This window comes from Carettochelys insculpta, chromosome 16, assembly GCF_033958435.1.
Source record: "Carettochelys insculpta isolate YL-2023 chromosome 16, ASM3395843v1, whole genome shotgun sequence".
Taxonomy (NCBI): Eukaryota; Metazoa; Chordata; order Testudines; family Carettochelyidae; genus Carettochelys; species Carettochelys insculpta.
In genome coordinates, this window is record NC_134152.1 from 3,966,781 (window position 1) to 3,989,126 (window position 22,346).

Sequence of the window (22,346 nt, forward strand, 5' to 3'; positions counted from 1 at the left end):
CTTGAAACCAGCCATTGGGAGCTGAGAGATTTTGTTAGGGAAAGAAACAATGCCCAAAGCTCTTCCACCTCTGCAGCTCTCGGGACATGGGCCATATTGAAAGGCTTGGGGGGGACACATCTTGCCCACCCCTGGATTAGAGCCTTTTTCTTTACATTTCAGAAAAAGAAGCTGTGCAACAATAGAAGGTAATGAGATGAGAAAATCCCACCCAGTCATTTTGACCCCAGTTTAGGTGTATTGCAGATGCTTGCCCCATGCATTACTGAGGCTCAGAGAGTTCCTGGTGCTTTGATTGGCTCTGCCATAGTCCCCACCTTCTGTATCCCTTCTATATCTGCTTCCTGGTCCATATGCAGTCGTTGACTATCTAGGAATTATCTCCACCTATGTTTTGAGGACATTTGTTAATATTGCGTATAAAGAGTATGGTCCAGGTAAATTGATGTTGCAAAATGAAGCATTCAGCCATCAAGCTTTTCAAAGCTGAGATTGTTTGTACACCCTTAACTCTGTTCTCTTGTGCATATGCTTTATGGACACCCTTTAATTGTACGGTCACACACTTTTTGCCCCAGAGGTCCCGCATCTCTTTCATCCCAGCTTCTTCAGTTTAAACTATGACTCCCTTAGAGTTCTGTTTTTCACACTTACCCCCAAGAGGAAGAATTTCTCTTTGCTTCCTTCCTTATTCATGGACACCAGAAAAATAGTTGGACATTCTTTTTTGAAAACAAGAAATGTGGTGTCTGTGTGCAAGTAACTTGTTTAAACTCTTGTAACTTGGTTAAATCCCAGCGGATTTTCAGTTGGTGACTCAAAGGTACACATCTGACCTAAGACCTACTTCTGGGCAATATGTTAAGTTTCTAACCCATACAGTGAGGCCCTAGAGCTGTTCAAAAACAGACTGCAAACCATTTTAAATAGTGGCAGGAGTGCTTTTCCCTCATACTTTTTATTTTCCAAAATAGTTGAGTGATTTTTATTGAAAGTGGGCAGGGGGAACACCACACAACCCAAAGCACTTTCAGGCAGAGACCAAACCTGGAAAATTTCAGCCCAGAGGTGAAACTTCTGTGTTATAAGCGACTGCAAAAACAGGCCGTTAGAATATAATGGAACTGTTGGCAGCCGCAGCTGTCACTATAACCTTCACCTGTAATGAAATGTTGAGCAGTTAGGGTAGCTACACCTCCACCATTCAGCCTCTCTGCTTGGCAGCTGCTCTCACACAGATATACTCACAGGGAAACCTCTCTTCTCCCATTCTCCATCGCAGCCAGCTTGCTTCTGATAGCGGTTTGATCTTTCTTATCTCCATAGACCTATCCGTAGTCAAAGAAGATTTGCCTCACCAGCAACAGTATCTGGAAGGGGTTTTGGAGACCATCTAACCTTTACTCTAGGGTTTGAGAGCTGTGAACTAGAGTACGGTCCCACCACTGAGTGATTCCCAAGCTGTGTGAACACACAAGACAGAAGCCAATTCATAGTTTCTTTCTCTCTTCAGAGTCATACATCAGGGACTGTTTTGGCATCGGTGGGATCTAACCAACCACAATTATCTCAGCCACGACTGACCAGCAGCAGTCATCCTGATGCTGCTTCCAAGGGGCCTGGAAACAGAACTTCTGATGATCACCAGGCAGGTCCTGATGGAGAGCAGCAGCTTTTGTCTGGCAGTCAAAAAGATGTTCAGACTCTACAGGACCTGGTGGAGCTGGCTGGGGAAGGACTTACGCTCACACAGTGGAACCTTGATATTGACCGCAGCAGGGCAGTGAAACAATTGAGTAAGTTCTGGCAGCCCTATCAACTGATCCCATCAAATCACATCAGCTAAGCAGAACCAGGCCTAGTGAACCATTGGCTAGGAGAGGCTTGATCAGAGGTGGCATACACTGGTGAAGGTGATTCAGTAGGTGGCACTCTTCCTCCAGAAACATGAATACACCAAGTATGTGTACAAGGCACTGTTCTGCACCTGGCCAAGCCCTGCTCACCTGCTTTTTTTCTTTCCATGCACACCCCGCCCTGCTCCCTGTCCATGTCTGTTGGCAGTCACTGTTAACATGCTGTTTGAGTGGGGAAGGCTGCGATGTGTGTCAGTTTCTCCCAAAGCAGAGCACGGTGGTGGTATCATGCTCATGTGTGTGCCAGAAATTGCAGCTGTCCAACCGCAAAACAGCAAAGCTGACCATACACAAGCATTGCCAGATACACAAAGTAAAATCTCTGTAAACAGAAAAAGGTATTTTTCTCTCTGATCTCACAGGTATAGTCCCCTAAGGTTTTACTTAGCACAATTGCAAGTGCCAGATTTTCAGAGGGTAAAATGATTTTCAAGTAGATAGTGTTCCTTTAAAACTGAGGAGCTGGTCGTTTGTCTGCAGTGGGTATATTATGCATTTCCTGAACCTTCTCCTTTATAAAGTTAATAAATTGTGCCATCTCTCTGCATTTTCATCTGGGTGCAGTATTCCTCACTTCCTAATAGGTGGCACTGCTGGGCGTGTTAGACTGCAGCCATGGTCCATTTTAGAGGCGACCTCGCTTTGCTTGTGATTGAAGTAATTCTCGTGCATATATGTGTTTAGGTTTGAGCCCTCTAGGATGAAAGGCCCTTGATAGACACAAATGCAATCAGACCAGTTTCTCCAGACTAAGGTTCCTTTAGCCACACACCACTGAGTTCTGTAGACCATGCTTTGAACTCCTGCCTCAGATTCATTCAGGATCCATGTCAGATGGCTGCTGCCCACAGCTGAATAGGATTCAGACCTCAGCAGCCCAGCTCAGGGGCTCATGGTTAAGTTAAGGTGAGGGAGGCTGACGTGGTAGGAGTAGTACACGTGTGAGTGCGAGGCATCACAAGTTTGCTTGCTGACGGTGGGGGGCAAAGGGGACAGTTGCAAAGGGGCCTGGAGCTCCAGCCGCCACCGCTGCCACTTTGGCAGTGGTGGTGGCAAAGCTGTAGGTCCCTTTGAAGTTATGCGGCCGAGCTGCTCGGCCACTCGGCGTGGCTGTGCGTGGGGCCCAGAGCCAAGGTCTGGTGAGCGGTATGGGCTGGCTGTCCTAGGCCCTGCCCCTTCCAGCTTTGGCCCCACCCCTTCTGGGGCATGGAGCAGTGGTTGTCGTCCCTGCTGGCCAGAACAGAGTGCATTAGGAATGTTTACTTTGCAGCTTGTCTTGCAGGAGTTTGTATCTTGAGTTTTTATTTGTATTTTTTTCTTTGAGGCGGAGACTCTGTGACCAGTGACATTCCGCTCAGTGGCTTCATCCCTCCGTCCAAGGAGAAACTGTGCCAGGGCAGCAGCCTTCACACAGTAAGAACAGAGCCTGGCTTAGTTCTCGTTTTGTTGTGTATTTCAGGAGTTGGTTCATGTAAGAGCAAAAGTACCTAGCGTGTGACACCGAATACCTTCCATCCCTATCTTTAAAAAAGCAAGAGGTGCCCTGGGGTCCCATCCATCCGTCGTAAGGATCATCTGAAAAGACACCTGATGTCAACATATCTAGTGTGTCACTAATGCTCACGGAGAAGTCTGTGCATGTGACCAAGACCTTGTCCGGCAAGGGAATGGAAAGATCTAGAATAAGAGAACGTTAAGCAAATATCCAGCCAATTTGCGTAAAGAGAAGTGGCTTGTGTACAGGAGGTAAAGCAGTTAGTTTCCAAGTGTTTCAGGGACAGGTAAATCTTCTTACATGTTTGTGCAGCATCTAGCTGTATATAATACTAAAGAGATGGGCTCTTACAGAGTCGGGCTTATTTACACGGACCTCAAACCTCTGGCATAAAAAGCTTGCAGATGAAATGGGATGCTGGGAGATCTACAGATGAGAAGCACTTTATAAAATCCCAGAATTGTTATTACTTGCCAAGAAAATCTTCCTGTGGTATCCTCAGTCCGTGGGTGGACACATTTCAAAGATGATAGCTGGATGAGTCGAACTCCTTCTGTAGAGCTGCAGCCTGACAGATTCTGCAGTCCCACCTGGTGAGCAATGCCATGCCACGTGGACAGCAATCTCTCACAGGTTTCCCATCAGTGCTCCACTGATCACATTTAACCCCTGGTGCAAAGACCTTGCCCTATATAAGCAAGTTCCCACACTTGCAGTACACATGTGATTTTTTTTTTCAGAGGCTTCTAATTCTTATCAAGATGGTCTATTTTATTTGGAGGAAATTTATTATCCTTTATTGATCTGGTGCATGTGTCATGACACCTTGTGGATTTTCAGGCCAGATGTATTTTGAATCCTTGGGCTTATGCTTCTGACTGATAGAACTAAAAGGCTTCTGAAAAGGGTCAGCCCTAAGCTCTGTCATGCAACAAGGGTGTACAGTCCTGGTTAATCAGACGTGGCATGGGCAGAGGTGCTCCTGCGGCAGCCCCACAGGGCTGAGTGACCTCTTGTCTGTGCAAGGCACTTCAGCTGCTACTGGTTAACCTATAACATCTCCGTCATGCAATCTTCTGGGGGTGTGGGAACCCAGTGTCTCAGCCTGAGTTTATGCTGCAGAAATTCCAGTCTGCGACTGTGATCCTTTGGGGCTACCAAAAAATATTGGATGATTCTGCTCTGTATGTGACCATCGATAGATTAAAGACACCTCTTAGGTTTGGTGCCTCGTGCCAGAGCCCCCTCTGTCTTGGGGGGCAGTTCAGTTCTGTGGCACATTCAGTGCTTGGCCTCACCACTGGGGCTGCCAGAAGCAGAGTGTGTGGGTGCTGTGATACGAACAACTCTCCTCAGAAACTGATTAAGACCCAGCCACTTGCTTTCCCCAGGCTGCAGTACAGCCGGGAGAAGGTTTGACTTTGAATTATTTTCCATTTTCCTCATTGATGATTTTAACTGCAGCAGGAAATGCAATCTTGGCTCCCTGCCTAGAATGTGGCAGCAGAGTATTTAGTTTGATCACATCAGGAAGGAACGTCTTGCCCGCTTTACCTGCCACAAATAAAACAGTGAGAAACAGCTGGTTGGTTTCCAGCCCCTGCTTCTTGTCTTCCCCATGGAGAATGACTCCACGTTGCTGCCCAGACACATGAAGCCTTCTCCAGCCTGCCTACCAAGTCCTGGAGGTCACGTTCAGAAGTGTGCTAATAGTTCAGTGCTAATTACTACTGGCCACCCTTGAGTACAGGCTGTGTTGAATCAAATGTTGGTTTCCACAGATGGCTGCACTAATGCGTAAACCATCCAGAATGAAACAAGGAGCCATGTTGTTCCAGATGGAGCTGCATCTTATGCAGGTGTCTGTAGGAATAACATTGGCAGTTCCTCAAGCTGCTGTAAGTTAAAAATGTACTAGGCCTGTGACTAGTGCTTCAAGTATAAGCTAACTCCGAGCTGGATTGGGGTCACCCGCCAGTATACAGCTAGCAAGATAAGGATTTTCACTCGCCTTCAAAAACTGGCTGTGGCTGGTGGCTGGATATCAGCCTATATGGGCCCAGTTCTCTTGAAGATCTGACTGTCTGGGACAGTGCCTAAAGAATGGATCGTACACTGTTTTCTTTCCTTCGAATTCTGTAGTGCTGAACAGCCCTGGTTTGGCAGCCTGGGTCCTGAAATTTTCCAGCCTCAGCAGGTGCAGGATAGGAGGCGTCCAGGCAAGTTTGCCTCGTGTGATGCTCTGGCAGTGTGCCCCAGTCCTGACCCAGAGGCACTATCACTAACCGTATGAGGGAACTCATTCTCCATAGCTCCCCTTCTTCAGTCCACCAGTGAGGAACCCTATTCCTATTAATAGCAGAGGTGTGTGTTATGACAAGAGAGTAGGATTTTCAGCATTGTCTGAGTGACAGTACGAACACCTAAATCACTGAAGTGCTTTTGAAGATCCCGTTCGGTGTATCAGTGTGTTTAAGCCCAGTTGAACTGAAGTTTCACTAAAACTGCTGCACCTGATCAAGTGAGCCTTTCTGCCTTTACTAACAAACATATCATCCAGCTGCCAGAACAGACCCAGCAGAGACTCATGACTCCAGTAATAGGGTAGTAACTCTAGGGGAAGCTTGATATAGGTTGCTTCTCATTATCGTTGGCTTAGAACTGAAATTTAATGAAGGCTCAGAGAGGTAGCCAAATTAGTCTCTGTCTTCAAAAACAACCAGAAGTCCTGTGGCACCTTATAGACTAACCAGTATTTTGGAGCGTAAGCTTTCGTGGGCAAACACCCGCTTCATCTGACAAAGCAGGGCTTTGCCCACGAAAGCCTGTGCTCCAAAATACTGTTAGTTTATGAGGTGCCACAGGACTTCTTGTTGTTAATCAAGGCTGTGAATCACCACAAAAGGGAGAGCTTGGACCCATATGAACTTGACACTAGACTACAGGACCACTGACAAATTGGAATATCCCCTCTGCTTTTGTCAGGGAAATGAATTACCGCTGCAGCAGTGTTTTTCTCTCCCTTTTCCTTCTTTGTTCTAGTCCTCACTCAGGTCGCTGGCTGCTGATTTCAGTGGAATGGTCAACAACCCCCACCTAAGTGACGTCCAGTTCCAGGTGGACAGCGGGGAAGTCCTTTTTGCCCATATGTTTGTGCTTTACGCCCGGTGCCCACAGCTGACGGAAGTTGTAAGTACAGCTGGATGTGTTGGCTTTTGTATCTGTTCGCTGTGCTGCCTGCCTCTTCCTTCTGGCAGTGCTGCTATCTGTGGGTGCAGCTACCAGGGGGTACTCTGCTCCCAGCTAGGATGAGATGGGAGGAGTCTCTATACTCCATACTGCTCCAGAGCAAGCAGCAGGTTCTAGAGCAGGGTGCAGAGGGCCCCCTGCCCTTCCCCGCAGCCAGGGCACAGGAGTCCCGCAGTGTTGCCATAGAGCGTGAGTGACAGTGTTTGAGGGAGTGAGGGGGATGGTAGGCCCAGCAATCTGCCAGCAGTTAATATAGGGGAGTATCTGTCTAACTCAGGCCTGCTTGCGGGAGGGGGTGTTTTCAAAGGGGCAGTTGCATATGTGCCCAGTGTTTCAAAGGGGCCTGGAATTCCAGCCGTTGCTGCCGCTGCGTCGGCAGCGGCAGTGGCTTGAGCCCCGGGTCCCGTTGAACTGCCATGGCAGCACCGCTCCATACAGCTGTGGAGGGGGCACCCAGTGCTGCAGTCAGGTGGCCCTAAAGGCTGACTGCCCAGGCTCCGCCCCTTCCGGGGGCCACCGAGCCAGGTCTCCCTCCCACCTTGCCCCAGGGCCCACAGTGGCTGCCAGCCCCACTGATCTAACTAGGTATTTGTCCTGTGGATTTCAACGTCCACCCACCCTGTCCAAGCCTAGGCTAGTGTGCCCTGTCAGGTACATGTGTCTTGCCCTTCTCCTAGAGCTGAGCTTGAGTGATACATGAAACCCAGGGGCGAGGCTGTGGAGAATCTGGCTATTCCCATACATGAGCTTTTTGATGGCCTTTCTCCACACCTCCCCCAAAGTAGAAACCATTTCCCTGCGCGAGGCCTCTCCACCCACAGTTGCTATGTGGCTAGAAGTGCTGAGCAGAGCTTCTCACCCAGGGCAGCGAAATGCTCCTCACACTCTCCATCAGGGAGTGGTGTTGAACAGCTCACAGTGCACCTACAGCAGGATTCCCGCCACCACAACGAGTGCTGAGTCTGGGATCTGAACCCTGGTCAGAGCACGGAGCTGTTGCCAGCATCTCAACACATTCTAGGTTTCCGTCTGCCCTTATAGCCCTTTGTGAGTGGAGTTAGGAGGCTGAAGTCAAGATTTACCCCATGGTCTATTCCCAGCATTACAGACCCACAGGTCAACCGTTTCTACTGTCATGGGTAGGAACTGTGTGCATAAAGGTCATAGGATCTGGCCTGCACATGATATGTTTAATCCCTACGGTGCTTATAGAATCTCCGTCATTCGAGATAGTTAAGGACAGGTTAGATAAATATCGAACAGGGATGATCTAGATGGTGGTTGGTCCTGCCATGAAGGCAGGGGACCGGACTTGAGGTCCTTTCCCGTTCTAATGTTCGGTGAATCTTTTCCCTTTTCTGCAGCCTGGTGTTATCCAGTTAGTCTCTCTGCTGGCATGGGGTGCGTGGTTAGAACCAGCTGTCACCAATTTCAGAGACCTTGAGCCACCAGGAGTCAAAAGAGGGATTGGAAGCAACTGGGAGCCCATGTTTTCTCTTTTGGCTAGCTCTGCATTTGAGGATTGATTTGCTGGTGGTGCAGACAAACTCACACTAGCTGTTGGTGAGCTAGCACCCTGAGACCGGTGCCACCTACCAAGAGTACATGTCCATGGGGTATGGGTAGGTTTATACGGTGGCATCTAGCCCATGTGGCTGCTCACTGCTGCCCTTGCTGTTGCAATGACACTACTATTTTTAGCGTGGCAGCTCAGTAAGAGTGAGCGTGAGTATCTCTACCCAAGCTGGCAATCACAGCCCTAGCTCAACGTATTAGGTGTAGCCTTTGGGTGATGTAACACAAAAGTGAAACTGAGGTGCTACAGTAGATGCTATGGGCACACAGTGGTGGAGGCGTCCCAGCAAGAGGGGGAGCAGGGGGCAGACACATGGGTCTGAGTCAGGTGGCAAAGGATATAGGAAAAGCTGAGCAGTCCCTCCTTGCTACATGTCCCAGAGCAGCGGTACAAGAGTACTCAGTGCAATCCATGACTGGTAAATTTAGAACCCATCCAAGAGCGCATAGTCCACCTCTGCAGTTCACTGCTTCAGGAGGTATTGGTTGTAGAAAGGGGCTGGCTAAGGTTATGACCGACATGTGGCAGTTAGACAGTGGTTTCAGATGTCGTATTGCAGGTGACAGATGCTGAGGTCAGGGAGAACATTCTCCCCCATAAAGAGCATTACTGTAAAGCCTCAGGGACTTGTTGTTGAGTCAGGAGGAGGGTTTGGCTGATGAAAGGTCTGATCTGGTATGGGCATTCTGGTGCTGATCCCTTGACACCCCTTCTTCCTGACAAAGGACCAGGCCTTGCCAGATGGTTTCTTTTCGCTCTCAGGTTCACAAAGAAGGCTTCTCAGTGGTAGAGGATGGGGATGCGCGGACCCGTCGAGTACTGCTGAGTGACGTGACGGTCAACGCAGCCCATGCATTTCTGCAGTTCCTCTATGCAGCTGATACCAGGGTCCCTTCCCAGGTGCTCTCTGAGGTGGGAGCTCTTGCTGTCAGGTGTGTACACTACTGTCTAGTCACTTACATGGTGAGATCTATTTGGGGTCCCAGCCTGGGAATTTACAGTCCAGTTTCTACAGAGGTGACTCCCCCAGGCTGTACACTGGTTTACATTAAGGCTTTTCAGGTCCCATGTCCATTGGGGGGGTCAATGTTTTGAGTTTTCCTGCCGTTTCATCCCTTGCCTGATACACTACAACAAACTCCTGAGTTCTCGGTGTATGTTTCCAGTGTTACCATGGTCACAAAATTGCCATGCCCCTCCTCTTCTCACTGAGTGTGCCCGCCAAATTACACCTGTCAGCCAAGGCCCATTATAATCAGGGAAGAGAGTAGGTGGAACAGGGCTGGGGGCCAAGCCATTCCATCCTGTCTCTAGTGGTCTCAGCAGTATTTGATTTTATGGCCTCTGATGTTGCTGCTGGTGGTGACATAATAATAATAAGTATGTCTTTCATCAGAGGTTTGCACTTCACTATCTGTAGTCAGTTAATTCCCAGAAGACCTGCTCAGAGAAGATCGGTACTGTGCATAACACTGACTTGCTGTATTAGCCTAACTGTTATTTCATGACTCTTAAGTGTGTTTCAGATATGAACCTTAAAAATCAGGGATGGATTCCAGGGGTTCCATCAACTTAAAGTCTCTCTGAAAGTCTGGACCTATTCATTTTACAAATAACACTTCTGGACTTAGGGGGGAAAGAAAAACATATTCTGTATTTTTGGTGCATTCACAGCACTTTCCTCTGTACCGACAGCTAGTCAGTTTCCCATGATCTTTGTCGTTACAGTACTGAGACAGAAATAGAGTTTTAAAATTAAGGAAAAAAAATTGTAAAATCACAAAAAACAGACAAAGGGACTTGGAAATGAGTAAAACACGACCTTTCAATTGAACAGATTTCTAATTGATGGTGTCCCTGAGGAAACCACATCTAATTTGTGAGCACACATTCACAAGCCAGGCTTCAGTTCTTATATCTGATGAGAAACTTGAGAATTAGGTGGAAACAGAAAAGACTATGAGTTGGAGTCGCAGTGTAGCTACAGCAAGACTCATGAGTTTGTGTGGGTATTGTATGTTTGATCAATGTCATGTGGTGTTTATTTTCTCAACCTATCAGTTTGATTAAGCTGTGTGCTTTGCACCTAATTTTCTGCCCCTTTTAGCATTGTGGCAGATTTACACCATTGAGAGCATTAAATGTTCTCTGCTCTGGGAGGGTGTATACTGAGCCTACTAGCTTCTCTTTCAGGGAGGAGCTACTCAGTCATCAGAGTCTTCTTAGGGAAGGAGTCCATGATGGCGGCAGAGTCAGAAAAAGTATAAACCTGATCACCCTGCACATTTGGAGGGCTGTGATCTGTCACGTGGTTGCATCTGTTGCACTAGAAATTTTAATTCCAACTGTGTAAAGTCTTTTACTTCTAAATAAAAGCTTTAGGCGTGGAACTGGTGCTTTTGGGTATCAGCTGGGAAAGGGGATTCTGAGTGATTAGTTTATATTTGGATTGATGTACCTAATGGAGAGGAGGAACATGATTTTTGTAAGGAAATCTGTGGGGATGCTTGTGGGCCAACCAGTTGTGGGTGGGAAATCATAACCTTCCATTGTGTCCTTGCAGGTTCGGTGTGAGCAAACTGATCTCTGTATGTGAAAACAGGCCTGGGGAGGAGCAGGAGCAAGCTGGCATGGACTCAGGAGATGATCTTTTCTCTGCAGAGGAAGAAGAAAATTGTGAGAACAGAGCTGAGAACTTCCAGGAGCTCTTAAGGTCTATGTGGGTAGATGAAGATGAGGAGGAAGTAGCCTCGCTGAAACCTGAAGACCAGGAAGAGGAAGACAATGAGAAAGTGGATGAGCAGGAACTGGAGGAAATTTATGAGTTTGTTGCCACTCAGCGAAATATTGTTCAAAGTGAATCAAAGATGGAAGATGTTTCAAGCAGCAGCACTGACAGTGAAACAGAAGAGGCCCAAAATCTGAACCGACAGGCTGAGGCTGAAGAGGGGAGGGTGTTTGAATCTCCCTCACCGACCCACAAGATTAAAGAATGGAGGGAAAACTTCGGTTTGGGAAGATCCAGCTGTGAATCACCTGGGCAAGAAAAGAAAATCCCCGGTGTAAACAGGAGTGGGAGCATAAGTGTGGCACAGATTGCTCCTGTGCATTTGCTGGATAAGCCTTGTGAGTCTGGTGATGATGGGTCTTCCCATGGTGGATCCTGTGATAAAAGAGAGGCTGCTTGGAGAATTCTCAGAGGTGAGAAGATTGCGAGATCATCTCATGTTTCACAAGGCAAAGAAGAAGATGATGCCTGGGAAGAACTATTTCCTAACCGCCAACACAAGGGTGCTGACTTCAGTAAAAATTGTGATCGCTTATTTCGCAGAACCCAAGAGGAACATAATGCGCCTTCTCCATTAAGTAAAGACAACAAAGAGTCAGGAGAGACTTCCAGTGAAACACATGGTGAGGTTAATAATTCACCTGTTCACCATCAGTCACAGAAAGACATCAGGTCAGTTAGGAGTGAGTTGTGTAGCAGTCCTCTTATTACTCCTTGCTCACTAGTTTTGCCAGCTGTTGGTTCATCACCTGTGTCTCCAGAATCAAACAGGACATTTTCCAGAGTATCCAGAGAAATTTCTCCTGTGTCAGCATCAAAGCAAAATAAAAATAAAAGGCTCTTTCAGTCCGATGGTGAATCCTTCCAAAAAGTCAATGAACAGGGTGATGAAAAGATCATTAGGAACACATTTTCTCCAGCAAAGTCTCCCCACGTTGACTTAACAAAACAAAACCATGTCCCACCACGCACATCATTGGTCCTTGCAGCTCAGAACACAGCTTCTCACGCAAACCTAGAGGCTGATGTTATTGTTTTGCTGGATTCTGATGAAGAAAGGGAGTTAGAACAAATGAAAAAGAAATCAGATTCTGAATCTTCTCAGAGGGAAATGGAAATCTCCAGGCGGTTAGACTGTAACAATAAGGAAGTGGAGCAAGAGCATGAGGTACCAAAATCGGGACACCTTTCGGTTGTTAACGTTGAAATATGCCAGAGACCGTTTCAAATGTCACTAGGCAGTCAAGAGGTGATGCCGTGTGAGAATGCTGCAAAGCTGTCGGGAGAGGTGCCTCTTAATAACCAGGTAGGAACCTGTACTGATAGCGGACTGAATCTGAGCCATGAAGAGAGCTCTAGTGTGGACACCTCATGGTTGGTGCCAGACACACCTCTTCTTGCCGGAAGTAGGAACTGCTCAACACAGACCCAGGTGACAAGTATTTGTCGTTTGAGGAGTCAAGGCTCTCAGCGTGGGACTAAAGCTTTATTATTAAATAATAGTGACCGTAAATGGACTGGGGAAACCACAAAGATTCCAGGGATCTCTTCAGATCTGTTTCCTGGGACTTCATCACAAAAACATTTGCATACAGAGAACTCTTCAGTCAGCAAAAAGACCTCTCCTGGCAGTCCTCCAGGTCATTCTTGGAGGGCTTCTCCACAAGTTTCTCCTGCGTCTCCAGCCCCGCTGTCACCTGCCTATGTCCATGTGGAAGAGAAGTCTTCAGAAAGCCTGTCTCCCCACAAGCAAAGCCTTCCATGCCACGAGCTGCCTCTGGAAAATAAAATGAACATTAGTGTGGTTGAGGTAGAGGACAGTGAGGAGGAAAAGGAAGTGCTTCCTCTCCCTTCAAGTGGCAGCTTCCTGCTGGCTGATGAGCCACCAGTCCCAGCTGATGATGACAGCTGGCATGTCAAACTTCTGTCACCAATCAAAGATAAAGGGGGGCTTGAGAGATTGGACTGTGCAATTACCAGCAGTCCCATCTGTGGACAGAGTGGCTCTCAGCAGCACCAGTGGAAGAGCCCGGCCAAAGCCCTGGAAGTTTCAGGTAGCACTCCTCTTCGAGGAAATGTTGTTAACAATAGAAAGTGCTTACTCAGTCAGGAGAGTCCTGCTGAAGTACATTCTTCAGTGGGCAGTAAGCTAAGTTTTCTGAACTCTAAAGTCCGGGAGGACTGGGGCGAAGATGAACTCCCAGAGGTTCTTCCTCTCACGCAGAGGGTGTCAGCTGCAGCAGCTGCCCAGAATACCCAGCCCCTAAAGACTCCTGGTAAGTGTGAATACCAGAATTATTGCAGTGGATTGTTCTGTTTTCATTTGAACTGGTCACTGTCGGTGGTCCATCTGCTGGGCTCATGTAATTTTCAAAGCCAGGTGCCAGTTTCACAGTTCCTTATTGCTAGCTAGGAGATTCTGCTAGACACTGGGTATTGTTTGAACACAATGTTCTTGTGTTTCATTCACATTGTTTGTTTCATCAGTCCCATTTCCCAGGGAAGTTTTTATAATGAACACCTTCACGATCAAAAATCAGGTGTCTTTTTTTGTATATGAGGTGTCTGGATATTTGGCGGCTGTGGGTGTGGGTTGAGATCAATGTGAACCTTACTGTTTAAACACTGTGTGACCCTTTTGTAATATCACATGAGACCCTCTGACCGGCTACTTTGTCAGCAGAGCACTTACAGTTGTCCTCTTTTACTTACGCAAATGTGGCACTCAAGAAGTTGGGAGACTTATAGCCCTGGCAAGCACTAGATGGGCCTCATGCTAGCTTTCCTTTGAAGCTCAGATGATGCCCCTCCGTCCTGACGTGCAGTCTGGTTCTAGGCCCCTTACCAAAGGCTCTTGTAATACACCCACATCTTGACCTACAAGTAGGGAAATAGTGTGTTCTGTGACATAAGCAGGAGGTTGGGAACCAGGTCTTTTCCCATCTCTCTCACGCCAATTCATCGTGTGACTTTGAGCAGTAACTGAATACTTCTATGATTCAGCTTAAACATATATGAAATTGACCCAACACCTCTAAGGCGCAAGAGAGCTTATCGGATTACAATATTTAAATCTCTATGGCCCCTTCTATTCAGGATCTCAAAGTGTTAGTTGCACCACGTTGGCTGAGAGTCCCACAGTAAGGGATTAGGAAGTGACAGTCAAACTCATTTTGCTTTGATCCAGCTCAGTTTTAGCTGCAGAAGCTGCATGTCTTCAAAACATAGGGATGTTGGGTCCAAAACCTTTCATTTCTTTTAAATTAGGCTGTTTTCTTAGTTAAAGCCAGTAAAATCAAAACAGTAAAAGGCTGACCTGAGTCCCTCCCAAAGTTTTCACAGCTGTGTCTAAAATGAAGAAGAGATAGCTGGTAAAGAGCTGTGGGATTCTTTGGAGAAAAATGCAGAACCTTGATATGACTGTTGTGTGTCCTTGTACTGTCTCACAAAGACCAGAAGTCATCAGCCAGTCCCAGGACCCTCCATGTTGATATTTATTCTCATTATGATAACTTAATTTTGCTGCAGAGTCTGCTTGTCACAAGAGAAACCACCCCACCAGAGTTCCCATAACACCTCTACCAGCTTACTCCATGATGGAGACTCCAGAGCTGAAGAAGGAACTAAACAGGTTTGTGTGGCCTTCATGAGCACCTTGGAGAACAAGGCCAGTTTCTTAATGTGCAGAGAAGGCCCTTTTCAGCAAGAGAGGAGAGACGTTTTGTGGTGCTCCAATAAATGTTGCTTGAGACCCACTTAGTAGTGATGGTAGTACTGCAGACTTGCTGTGGGACTGAAGCCTTCAAGTCCTCCAACCCATGCTACAAAGCCACCTAGACACATCGGCCTAAATGTACCATATTGCTTAACTAAGTCTCAGCTTTGTATTTCAGATTTGGAGTCCGTCCTCTCCCCAAACGGCAAATGGTGTTAAAGCTGAAGGAGATATTCCAGTATACTCATCAGATCATGTCCTCTGACTCGGAGGATGAGATCCCATCATCCCAACCACCCCGACGGAAAGCCACTGCCAAGATCTCCAGCCAACCTCCGTCAGACGTGACTGAACAGAGAGAAGAGCATTCCAGAGCCTCCAACCTAGGGCGCAAGCAGAAGTTGGAGGTTTCAGTCCCTACCCTGCCAGTTCTGGGCAGTGGTGATGCTGACAGCTCAGCAGGTCCTTCTACAACAGGCTATCTGAGGACTAAAAAAATAGCTGAAACTAAAGGCCTCCCAGACAGAGGCAGAGGTCTAAAGGGTGCTACTTTGTCTCCAGCTGCATCTCCAGTGAAGGATTCTCTGGGGGGCAGTGCTGATGGACAGATGCTCTCAGCATCTCAGGAGTCTGCAACTTCTTCAGCAGCTGGAAGTGACAACTCCTTTGAATCACAGAGGTAAGGGACTGAAACAGTGGGAGAACCTTGTTACTGGTGTGGGTGTGGTGAAGGGTGGAGACACCTCAGCCCTGCCTGAAAGTAAACAAGCCCTGCCTTTGGCATAGGCTTAGGTCCCCACATTGCCTTTTTTGGGGTCGGGGGGGCGGGTTCAGTTTAATTCTAGGGAACTCTCGTCATATCACAAAGCCTTAGTTTGACCTGTCTGATATCCTGGGGTTGGTAAAGGCCCGGGCCTGGAACATGTGGAGTGCTGTACGTCAAGAATGAGAAGCACTGGCAGAGCTGAGTGGAGGCCCAGCACTGGGATAGCAGGGGCTCCGGCTGGTCACAGTGGAGGTGCCATAACAGAGCGGTACAGATGGAGTAGAACAGAAGCAAGCAGAGCTGGTCAGGAGTGAGGAGCATCAGCACACCTAGGCACGACGGGGCAAAAGTGGAATAACAGGAGATGCTGCTGGTAAAGCAGGAGGTGCATTGGCAGACCTGAGAATGGACGTTTGCCGAATACCTGCCCACCGTAAGACAGTTCATGTGATCTACAGTGTCAGAGAATTCATAGCAGTAGAGAGGGCGGCACAAGGGTATTTAATCAGTAACGCTACCATGTTCCCTGCAGGTCCATGATCATTTTCTTGGTGACAGGGCATGTCATTGATCTCTCTCATTTCCAGTTCTTCTTCCAATGAGTTTGAGACCAATGTCCTTACATCTGAAGAGGAGGAGGGGATCCCAGCGTCTCAGGCTGCAGCCCGAGAGGCAGATAAGCTGGAAGCAGTGAGACGTTACATCCATTCAAACTCAGTCCTGTACCGGCAGATCCTTTTTTACCAGCCCTTTGAACTGACTGGGCTGCAGGCAGAGCTGAAGCAGAACGGGATTAGGATTTCACTAGGAAAACTGATGGACTTTTTGGACGCCCACTGCATCACCTTTACCACAGCTGGGGCACGGAAAGAGAAGCAGCAGCAATGCGGGGGCAAGAAAAAGGGACGCAAACGATACTGACTGGCACCTCCCCTCGGTGAATTTGCACATCCTCACTTTGGGCTCTGAAGCTCTTCCCGTTGTTCCCTGCATTAGAGCTTCTTCACGATTGGCTCCTCTGTTATGGTACTGACCTTTCTCCCTGCCCTGGTAGAACCTTGCACGCACACGATACGCTGCTGCCTTTTCAGTCACTCAGAACGTTGCTCCCCCTTGCGGTCAGTTCCGCAAATGGCCGCAAACTCTGAGACGCGCCTCTGTTCCCAGTCACTCTGCTTTCGAGGTGCAGAGAGCCCCCGCCTCCCTGCCGAAAGAGAGTCTGCTGGATCTCTGGAACACCAAGGCCAGAACTTCAGTACACAGGTCCCTCTGCTGTTTTCCCGTTTCTGGAGCCACGATTCCTTTTGCCTTTTCTGTCATGATTTCCCCTTCCGTTCCACTTTGTTTTATTTGTCCTCCTCGGCCTTTTCCTTTTCAGTTATTTTCTCTCCTCTTGTCCTGCCTGTTCACCACCTTCTTCCTTATTTCAGCCTTGCTTCTAACTCCAGGGTGGGCAGTAATTTTTGAAGGAGGACACTCCAAGAATTGAGTAAGTAGTCAGGGGCTTCACTTCTCTATGATATTAAAGGTGTGGGATCTGGGAGGGAGTTTGGGTACAGGAGGGAGCTCTGGGTAGGGATTGGGGTGCAGGAGGAGGTATATAGTAGTTGGGGTTCAGGAGCGGGTTCTGACTTCAGGCAGGAGTGCACAAAAAGGGGCAAGGACAGGGAGGGAGTTTACATGCAGGAAGGGGTTGTGACCTGGGACAGGAGATTGGGGTGCAAGAGGTGGTGCAGGAAGGGGTTGTAACATGGGGTAAAGACTGGGGTGCAGAAGGGATGCAGTTTGGGTACAGGAAGGGAGCAGGTGGTTGGAGTGCAGGAGAGGATGGGGAGCCAGCTGCAGGCTCTGGCCAGGAGGCACTTACTGGAGGTGGCTCCCAGCCACAGCCCACCAGGACCCTCGCACAGGCTCCTGGACTGCCACAGCCCCACATGGCACTCAGAGTGGCCAGCTGCTGGAGCCACGATGTGTGGCTCTGTGCAGCTCATCCCTTTGAAGCACTGTCCTTGCAGCTCCCATTGGCCAATTTCCAGCCCGGGGCTTTTGTCTAAGTGCCTGACGGGGTGCTGCTGCTCCCAGGCTCCTCACTGAGTGTTGGAACTTGCCTGAGTCGTAAGAGTTCGGTAGGCAGTGCTGGCCTTGGGAAGAAGTAGGTCAAATCCCTCCTGAACTGCTCTCCCCTAGAGTAGAAGCAGATCTGCCTAACCAACCATGCTAACAGAAACAAGTCCCTTTGCTCAGGTGTGTACGGCACGGAGAACAGCCAGATGTCCAGGTGCGTCTTTGGGATCCCAGTGGTTTTACAGGCTGTTAGTCACTTTGAGATTCACTCTGGGTGTTAAGGGGTAGAGGCAGCATTAACTGGGGATAGTTCAGATGACCTAGCTTCTGTTCCTGGCTCACTCTGTGATCTTTGGCAAGTGGCTTTAGATTTTGGATGCTTCATTGCTCGCGGGCCAGATTGGACACTCGGGACCTGGTTTTCAGTAAGCTGTCCCCTTGTGTTTTGATGTTGGGCACCCAAAATGAATGGCTGCTTTGAAAGTCTGAGCCTTAATTTCTGTGTGCTCCACCTGTAGAAGAGGAGAATGAGAGCTGCCCGCCTTTCAAAAGGGTCGTAAGTGGCTCAGCTGGAAGATGGCACTATAGAGTGGAATGTTACTGAATGGGAAAGGTAACTTAGTGGTAACCACTGAGTTGTGGAGAGTACAAGAGAAGGGACACTATATAACATCTACAAACCCTCCTGTGCGTATGATTTGGATTGATTACCAGCCCTCTGATATTTAATAGGACCTCAGAAGCAGCAGTTCTCAAGATGCAGTGCTGTATTTGGAATGCTTGGACTAAGGTAGAGCATTGCATGCTGGGACCTGTAGTCTCTCCAGGCTATCCTTCCATGTTAGAGATACTGTCTGCTCCATTTCCTGAGAACTGCATATGGTGCTAGAACTCCTGTCAGGTTGCCATGTGACCTTGGCTATTTGTGTCTCCACCCTCCATTCTTTTTTTTTAAGCAGACACCATGTTTGATATTGCAGTGACCACCGGACACCTTCAGAGCCTCATTCTCATTCTTCGCCTAACCACACCTTGGTATATAATCTAGTTTCCAAACTGGACTGCTGCCAGGCCTTTGCTCAGTCTGTACCTGGGACAACTTGGATCCTAGAGAAAGACTTATATTTAATTAATCTTCAGAGATGTGCTGACTATTTCCAGCCTTGAGAGCTGTGAAGGCCTCATTTTGTAACATGGGCCCTATGGTTTAAAAAAAAAAAAAGTAGAAGCAGAAGCCAACCTTCTGAAAACCAGTGTTTGCATTTCTGTGGCATTTGAATGTCTGTTTTTTAAGTTTTGATACAGTGTATTCTGCGTTTTACTGGGTGTATATTTTGTGCAATAAAAATTGTCAGACTCCTCAGTTGTAAACTTTAAGAGGTAGCATCAAGTAAAACCCTTCAAGATAATTCATTGTTTAAAAGTTTGAGCCCATCCTTGGAGCTGCAAGACAGTCCCAGAAACCAGTGTGCCTCCTGTGCTGGCTAAAGACCCTGCAAGGAGTCGGAGGAAGAGGAGGAATCAGGTCATTAGGGGGTCTGTGGGATGCAGGAGGCTGGAGAGAGCTGCAGCAGCAGCACAGGGGATGGCTTAGACCACTGATGAATGCTAGCCTTATTCAGTGGATGGGACTGAGGAAGGAGAGCAAATGCATCTGATATGTGGAACCAAGGGCAGGACAGGGGAGGGAGTCACACTAGTACTGCAACTTTGAAGGCTGCTCTAGTGACCTCCCCATGTAAACCATCTCTTTGTGGCCCACTCTGTGAATAGGTCTTGTTTGCATGGAAATGTCCACCTGCGTACTACCCTATGAACACAAAGTACCTGCCGTCTTCCCACAGTTCTCAGCACTAACTAGTAACTTGGAGGAGAGGTCTGAAGATTGTTTAATTTACTGACGTTTTCTGTTAAAAAAAAAAAAAGAATAAAATTCAAGCAATCTAAATTTTTACTTTGCTGTTTCACAAGCTGAACTGATCTGCAGTTCCGAGTGTGCGTTACTGAGGCTCTGCTGAAATATAATTTCAGGCGAGCCCAGATAATTAATTACGGCTTTCAGTCCTGTATACAGATCAGAATTAATCCCGATACCCATCTGTAACATTAAATCATTATACAGCCAACACCGTTTGAAAAGCATCTACATCTGTAGTCTTATCACATAAAGACCTTTGGTCCATTCCAGTGTGCCACTTGTTTAAACGCTGTGGAAGCCTGGCACACGTTTATTTCACTAGAAATCAGGGTGGGGCTCATATCCCAATATCTACCCAAGTGACTCAACTGTGCGGCCCTTCTGTTCCTTGCATACAGATATGGGTGTGTAGCAGTCTGAATTTCCCTACTTGATAGGCAAGTTTGGCAGAATTCAATTTTTTAAAAATAATTTTTATGGAAATTGGTTATTTTTATCCATTTACATTTTCACAGTTATGCAAAATTATGTGTTTTTAAAATTATTTCAATAGGAATGCAAAATGAAAGACTGGGCTGAAAGTCTGAGCCTTAATTTGTCTCTTTCACCTGTAGAAGAGGGGAATGAGAGCTGCCCGCCTTCTGAAAGGGCGTTAAGTGGCTCAGCTGGAAGAAGGTGGTATAGAGTGGAATGTTACTGTATTGGAAAGGTAAGGCATTGGTAACAGCTGAGCTGTGGAGAATGCAGAGGTACTGATTCCAATCTACAAGCCCTCTTTTGCTATAGCAGGGATTCCCAACCTGTGGGCCACGACTCAAAACATGGGTCACGATTAGGTTTTCTGAGGGTCACTGGCTGGGCAGCTCCCAGCTGCATGTGGCTCTTAAGGAGCCATTTGCAGCTCCCTGAGCTGCCGCTTGACTCCTTATTGGCTCCCAGTCCCTGCCCTGAGGTGCTGAAATGGAATTCAGTTTACTTGGTTTAACAGCCGGCAGGAGGGATGCTGCCCTGACACCAATTAAACTGTGTCCCATTTAAGCATGCAGGGCAGGGAACTGCCTGGCTGCAGGTGGGAGAAGGGAGTGGTAGGGCTGGGGGAGCCAGGCAGAAAAGGAGGTTGCTCAGTGAAGGACCAGTGGGGGTCAAAAGAACAGTATGGAACTCCCCTGTGAGGTAGGTGGGTGGCTGAGGTTTAAGTCTGCAGATGGGAGGCAGAGAGCTGGCCAGAGTTCTGTGCCCCAGCCCACTTCAAGCCCAGGGGCTGCAGGGGCTCCCCCATCCCCCAGATGGGGTTTAGGTGGCTGGCAGTGTCAGCCAGGGCTTTGTGCCCCATCCGGCTTCTAGCCATGTGGCTGTGGGGTCCCTTCCCCCCACCCAGGTTTTAGAAATCTTATATGGGACAGGCAGCCCTGGCTGGGGATCCCATGGGTGTTGCTGCCTGTCCCAGCATAGGTTTTTCCAAAAATCTGGCAACCCTAGCTGAGAGGGGTTTAAGCTGGGGAGGGAGGCCTGCATTTTTTCCAGAGAAGAACCTTCCCGCCCCTCCACCCACGTTTTGAATTGCCTTGAATTTTCAAGTTGGGTCCCCATCTTGAAAAGGCTGGAACTGTTCAATAGATTTTGTGATGGTTACCAGGAGTCCTGCAGCCCTCTGATGTTTAATACAGTAGTAAGGACCTCAGAGTCTACATTTCCCAAGATGCAGTGGTGTGTCTGGACTACTTGGACTAAGGTAGAATGTTTCTTGGTTTTTAACTTTCTGTAAATGTTTTTGTTCAATGGAAATTTTGAGTAGGTTTATATGTTCACAGTGAAATTTACATTTACCAACAAAAGTCTGATTCAGCGGAGCCTACTCATAGGTTATGTATAGCAAGGCCAGTCGGTGGGCCAGGAGGGCTGTTTGGCCTTTGCCTCAGGCTAAAAGGGGGCCTTAAATTTAGGCACTTGTTAATTTTTTGGCATATGATAAGTTTTGCGACTTACTTGTGCACATCCCTCCATAATTAGTACATTTGTGCGGGAAAAGGTTCTGGATTAGTAATATTCAAATAAAGGAAACCCTCAAAATATGCGGTCTCATGTTGCACGTAACCTGCTTTAAAATTTTGGTTTTATTTTAATTACATAGTTTAAAAAAACTTTGTAGGTGACATAAAGATTTATTTGTTACTACAGGACAATTAGGGGTGACAGAGCACATCAGATAATTAAAATAAAGTGGGAGGGTGTGTGTGGAAAGCAGTTGTTCTTTAGCTGTTACAGAGCGCAGACCCTTTTTAGTATAAATAAATTTATTTTACCACTGTTTTAGATTTTAAAACTCACATGCCAGCATCTTTGTGTGTGTGACATTACACTTGCACATGTAAATGTTTGTAGGTGCAAACAATAGTGCTGGTTGGTGAGGGAGTGGCAGTTAGACTTTGCATTATTTTGCAATGGTATTTGAGGATGCAAAACAAACCCTTTTTACACTGCATAGTTGCAGCCCTTTTACAATGAATTTAATGGTATTGGAACTTGTTCATTTTTTTTATTTTGCACTGGCTGCTGTTACATTTTGTACTACATTTTTAACTTTTTTTTTAAATAAAAGAAGGCACTCTTTTTCTTAAGGCTGCTTTTGCTTTGTATAGCATGTGTTTTTATATGTTGCATGTGTTATTGGGCTACATGAATTTAAATTTATATTCTAAAGCCATGACAGTATTATTTGAAAGGTAGCCATGTCTTACCTGCAAAACAAAAAGTCCCATGGCACCTTATAGACTAACAGATTTTTTGGAGCATAAGCTTTCATGGACAAAGACCCCCTTCATGCATCTCTTATCCTGTCTCCCAGAAAATGAGGCTTCA

General features: G+C 47.3%; 1 protein-coding gene across 2 annotated transcripts in view; it reads left to right on the forward strand.

The window, feature by feature from the left end:
• SLX4 (SLX4 structure-specific endonuclease subunit) overlaps positions 1-18,671 on the forward strand; it is a 35,385-nt gene extending 16,714 nt beyond the window's left edge. The window contains exons 8-16 of one of the 2 annotated variants that reach the window (XM_075010349.1): positions 1,514-1,796; positions 3,241-3,329; positions 6,454-6,600; positions 8,999-9,168; positions 10,800-13,300; positions 14,553-14,655; positions 14,918-15,418; positions 16,093-16,994; positions 18,550-18,671. In XM_075010349.1, coding sequence (XP_074866450.1) covers positions 1,514-1,796; positions 3,241-3,329; positions 6,454-6,600; positions 8,999-9,168; positions 10,800-13,300; positions 14,553-14,655; positions 14,918-15,418; positions 16,093-16,426 — 4,128 coding nt within the window. In that variant the 3' untranslated portion in view covers positions 16,427-16,994; positions 18,550-18,671. The remainder of the gene's footprint in view (positions 1-1,513; positions 1,797-3,240; positions 3,330-6,453; positions 6,601-8,998; positions 9,169-10,799; positions 13,301-14,552; positions 14,656-14,917; positions 15,419-16,092; positions 16,995-18,549) is intronic. The other variant, XM_075010350.1, reaches the window with a different exon arrangement.
• Positions 18,672-22,346: the final 3,675 nt, after the last annotated feature.